Source organism: Limulus polyphemus, unplaced genomic scaffold (genome assembly GCF_000517525.1).
Source record: "Limulus polyphemus unplaced genomic scaffold, Limulus_polyphemus-2.1.2 Scaffold2335, whole genome shotgun sequence".
Taxonomy (NCBI): Eukaryota; Metazoa; Arthropoda; class Merostomata; order Xiphosura; family Limulidae; genus Limulus; species Limulus polyphemus.
In genome coordinates this window covers 18,705-24,375 of record NW_013667945.1, presented here as the reverse complement: position 1 = coordinate 24,375, position 5,671 = coordinate 18,705, and the positions used below count along the sequence as shown (strand labels likewise).

General features: G+C 37.3%; 1 protein-coding gene across 1 annotated transcript in view; it reads right to left on the bottom strand.

The window, feature by feature from the left end:
* Positions 1-286: 286 nt before the first annotated feature.
* LOC106466656 (dual oxidase maturation factor 2-like) overlaps positions 287-5,671 on the bottom strand; it is a gene marked incomplete at its 5' end in the record, with an annotated part of 22,535 nt that continues 17,150 nt past the window's right edge. The window contains 2 exons of the mRNA XM_013926948.2: positions 287-706; positions 1,337-1,685. Of these exons, the coding sequence (XP_013782402.1) occupies positions 622-706; positions 1,337-1,685 (434 nt within the window). The remainder of the gene's footprint in view (positions 707-1,336; positions 1,686-5,671) is intronic.

The window sequence follows — 5,671 nt, the reverse complement described above, 5'->3', positions numbered from 1 at the left end:
GACTTGCTTTATACATTGATCTTAAAGAGTTACAATCATATGAAAGTCACTGATTAAAACGTTACCATTACAAATGTGACTAACACCAAGTTCGTCAAACCAGAATGCTATTTTATCCCCATTGTTATTTAAGCGATCAAAATCATAACGCACTGGACTAGTTCGTAAAATTTAAAAATAATATTTAGGTATCTCCTTGTAACAGTTAATTTTATTAATGCGCGCCTAGGAAGATTATTAATAATTTTCTGAATAATACTAATAATATATTTTAATTTTTCCCTTGTCAGTAATTTTAATACATGTATTTTTAGTAATGTTTTTTTATATTTTTTGCCACGAGTTTTTCTGGGAATTTTCTATAACAACACACACACATGAAAATAATTTGCATATTTAGCTATTCACATATTCACAATCGATGGTAATGTTTTGCCACTAGATGGCTCCTTGAGACTACGTGATCGATTAATACTAAATATATATTTGCGTGCACGTACGTGGTACCATAATAGTTAACAAACCACCACAGAGAAAGTTTTGACTAAGCTTTATAATTATTCAGATTTGTGTGCCATGTTCTTTCCTCCTGTAATTCTTTTATCTGTACAATAGGGGGCGTCACCACATGGCCGCTGCTTGAACGTCAGTGCTCATTTCTTCAAAGCGATGACAGGCAACATTTCTCGGCATACTGGGAAATCTACTATAACAGAAAAATATTCATGTAATGGTCAGTCTCATAAAAGGTTAAATAACAAATAACCAAGTGTATACTAACAGACGTTTTTCAGTGTGTAAAAAAAGAAAAAATGTTGACAATAGTAAGTTTTCTCAACAACATAAAAAATAGGTTTACAGTTTTAGATCTCCACAACAGACAGAAGTTTGCAATAGTAAAACCTTCACAATAGTTAGAAGTTTTCTCGTAACTTCTAAAAGTTCTATAAGAAGTAATGAAAACTTGCAAGTCTAAAACGTTCTAGAAATGATTCTACCAAAAGTAGAAGGTCGTTAGGAAAAACTCATGACAGAAGTTGGTGAAAAAAAAGAAACCCATTTGATTTTCTAAGTTAGTTTTAATTGATATTTTACGTGTAAAAGGTGTCATTTTTCTATATCATTTTATTAAAATTCTTCAGTTTCCTGGTTGTTGTTTCACAGCAGCATGATGGTTTCCAATACCCCCCCCCCCCAAAGTGGCTCAGCGGTAAGTCTGAAGGCTTATAACGCTAAAAAAGCGGGTTTTGATACCCGTGCTGGGCACAGAACAGATGCACCAATGTGTAGCTTTGCGCCTAACAACAAACAAATATAGACTAGTAACGCCACCTACCGATTAAGGGGTGACACTGGTCCCATTCTCACGGTTTCTCTTTGGGTAAATTTGCCGAAAGAGTGTAGACTCACTGCTCGCTTGCCGTTGAAAATCGTGCTGACGTCACTGTCATCGTTTTCGTAAGCTGCATTATCAACCCCATCCTGGCTTGGCCCTGGCATAGCGCCATCTGGTGAGAAAGTTGCTGGCTGTGTCACCAAGCCACTTTTAGTGAGAGAGTTGCTGTCCTGACCTACAAAGTAACTGTAAGGAGTGTCGTAGTCGACCTCCAAAATTGTGGAAAACTTGTTGGGAAAAAGGGTGTCTATAATGGCGACAGTGGTTCCAACTAGTATAGCGACGACACCTGTAATTAACAAATAGTTGATAACGACTTAGTTGAAAATGTTATATTTGATTTTATTATAAAAATTATGAAATTCATTCAGAATGCAAGTAGCAATTAAATATTTAATTGTAGCTCTAAGTAGCACAGCGATGATCCTAATTGTAGCTCTAAGTAGAATAGTGATGATCCTAATTGTAGCTCTAAGTAGCACAGCGATGATCCTTATTGTAACTATAAGTAGAACATCGATGATCCTAATTGTAGCTCTAAGTAGCACAGCGATGATCCTAATTGTAGCTCTAAGTAGCGCAGCGATTATCCTAATTGTAGCTCTAAGTAGAACAGCGATGATCCTAATTGTAACTCTAAGTAGAACAGCGATGATCCTAATTGTAGCTCTAAGTAGCGCAGCGATGATCCTAATTGTAGTTCTAATTAGAACAGCGATGATCCTAATTGTAACTCTTAGTAGAACAGCGATGATCCTAATTGTAGCTCTAAGTAGCGAGCGATTATCTAATTGTAGCTCTAAGTAGAACAGCGATTATCCTAATTGTAACTCTAAGTAGAACAGCGATGATCCTAATTGTAGCTCTAAGTAGAACAGCGATGATCCTAATTGTAGCTCTAAGTAGCGCAGCGATTATCCTAATTGTAGCTCTAAGTAGCGCAGCGATTATCCTAATTGTAGCTCTAAGTAGAACAGCGATTATCCTAATTGTAGCTTTAAGTAGAACAGCGATTATCTTAATTGTAACTCTGAGTAGAACAGCGATTATCTTAATTGTAGCTTTAAGTAGAACAGCGATTATCTTAATTGTAACTCTAAGTAGAACAGCGATTATCTTAATTGTAGCTTTAAGTAGAACAGCGATTATCTTAATTGTAGCTTTAAGTAACAAAGCGATGATCCTAATTGTAGTTCTAAGTAGCGCAGCGATTATCATAATTGTAGCTCTGAGTAGAACAGCGATTATCCTAATTGTAGCTTTAAGTAGAACAGCGATTATCTTAATTGTAACTCTAAGTAGAACAGCGATTATCTTAATTGTAGCTTTAAGTAACAAAGCGATGATCCTAATTGTAGCTTTAAGTAACAAAGCGTTGATCCTAATTGTAGCTCTGAGTAGCATAGACATGGGCGCACGCAAGAAGGGGCATTTGCCCCCTTTACATTTCATAAAAATTGCACGTATTATGACGTAAACGTAACAGCGTAGTTAAACTAAATATTTTTAGTAATTCTATTTATTAAAACTGTAAATTTGTTTTTGCGTACAAAACACACATTCTATTAGTCTGTTGACTTACACTGTAAAAGCTGATCCCCTACATACATACATATTTTGCCCCTCCCCCCTCCGAAAATAGTTCTGTGGGCGCCCATGAGTACAGCGATGATCACAATTGTAACTAAGTAACACAGCGATGATCCCTGCCTAGTAACAAATCATTGATAAAAACTGGTGTAGATACCAAAATTAGAAATACAAACAGAATGTATATAATAATAAAGCATTTTTTTGTTTGTTTTATATTCAAAATAAAATTCAACTCAATTTTCAGGAACGTATCTAAAAATAGGAGAAAATGTTTAAGAAGTAGACGGTACCGTGGGGGGGTATTTATTCACAACTTCTACGCCATTTTATTTTAATATTTAGGCAAAACCGGCGAAGTAGAATGTCGAGATTTCGAAAAATAAATCATGGCTTATGATAGATTCCACAATAACGATCTGAATGAGTGTATTGTAGCGATAAACTCGTCATTATCAGGGTATTGGCCTGGTGGTTGTGGCGCTCAACTCGCAATCTGAAGGTGGCAGGTTCGAATCCCCATCAACGAACATGTCCGCCCTTTCAGCCGTGGGGGCATTATAATGTGACGGTAAATTCCACTAGTCGTTGGTTAAAGAGTGGTCCAAGAGTTGGCAGTGGGTGGTGTTGACTAGCTACCTTCCCTCTAGTCTGTCACGGCTAAATCATATAGCCCTCGTGTAGTTTACAAGTAATTCTAAACAAACTATACAGTCAGGGTATTATTAGGTACTGAAGCCTGGTGGATATTTATTGCTAATTTTACACTTGGTTTTACACCTTTAGCAGAAAACCAAAGCAAATATTCTGAAGAAATGAAAAACCGAGGCTGAGCGGGATTTGAACTCAGGATTTTCAGACTATGTCAATCGGCCTTATAGGAGCCCGGAAGTTACATACTGATGGGTTGTACTAAGAGCGCACGTTGTACAAGTTTTTTATTTATTTTCTATTTTTAAAAAAATGGACTCGGACCGAAGTAGATTTGAGCATGCGTACATCACTTGTTGTACAGGTGCGTCTGTTTAATAAAATAAAAATCACTTTAGTTTGTTTCTTTGTTGTTAATCGCAAGGCTACGCAATGGGCTATCTGTGCTGTGCCTATCACGGCTATCGAAACCCGGTTTTTAGCTTTATAAGCCTTCAGACTTACCGCTGAGCCACTGTGGGGCAAAGTCACTTTAGAAAGACACAAATGCGTTTACAAACCGACTCAAAAGCGTTACGTTAAAGTTATGAGCCCTTTAATTTCACAAGCCCTAAAATAAAATGGAATTATTACCGATGACAAACAACGACGTATTGTGAGAATGGTCATTCATTTGAAACTTCGAATAAACTGTTTGGATGTATCCTAAAAAAGTCACATAGAAAGGATACTAAAGCCAGGTTAACTTGATAAAACATTTTTTAAAAGTATATTCAGTTTTGTTTTGTGTTTTTTGCATCATTTGGATTCTGTTCAACCACACGGAGTGGGTTTTTTCTTCTGTAGTTTGTTTTAGCGTAAAGCACTCTTTCCATTACGGGGAATCGAACTCCGGATTTTAGCTGATTATTCGAGAAGGTAGACCATTTATATATGTATTTTCTAGCATAAACGGCAAGATCTTTGTAGAAGAAATAGTTACTACCTAGTATTCTTCCTGCGTGTTTTAATAGAAAGTATGATAACTTGTTAGAAGTTGGCAGAAAACACTGACTGACCCAGTTTCTAGAACTAATCGGGAGAAGGAGGGCAAGGCCCTAGCCAGGAGAAAGAATCTTTAGTATCAGTCAGTCGTATCCCATGCTACTCGAGTTTCGCAGAGATCGTTAACCTTGGGTAGAGCTAACTTGGCGACTATGACAGGTAAAACTCAGAAGAAAAAAAAAAGAGTACGTACAAAGATAACTACTGCACGCACGTGACTCGTAGCTTAACGAATCTAGACAGAGCAGAAGAAACGTTAACAAAAGCACGTATGAGGAAGTTATGATCCAATATATTTTGCGTTAACCTTTTCAACAACAAAACGTATATGTCAGACCACTGTTGCTCGTGCTGGATCATGTATAATATACATGTCAGACCACTGTTGCTCGTGCTGGATCGTGTATAATGTACATGTCAGACCACTGTTACTCGTGCTGGATCGTGTATAATGTACATGTCAGACCACTGTTACTCGTGCTGGATCGTGTATAATGTACATGTCAGGCCATTGTTGCTCGTGCTGGATCGTGTATAATGTACATGTCAGACCACTGTTACTCATGCTGGATCGTGTATAATGTACATGTCATACCACTGTTGCTCGTGCTGGATCGTGTATAATGTACATGTCAGTCCACTGTTACTCATGCTGGATCGTGTATAATGTACATGTCATATCATTGTTACTCATGCTGGATCATGTTTAATGCACATGTCATACCGTTGTTACTCATGCTGGATCATGTTTAATGTACATGTCAGACCACTGTTACTCATGCTGGATCGTGTATAATGTACATGTCATATCATTGTTGCTCGTGCTGGATCGTGTATAATGTACATGTCAGACCACTGTTACTCATGCTGGATCGTGTATAATGTACATGTCATACCACTGTTGCTCGTGCTGGATCGTGTATAATGTACATGTCAGACCACTGTTACTCATGCTGGATCGTGTATAATGTACATGTCATACCACTGTTG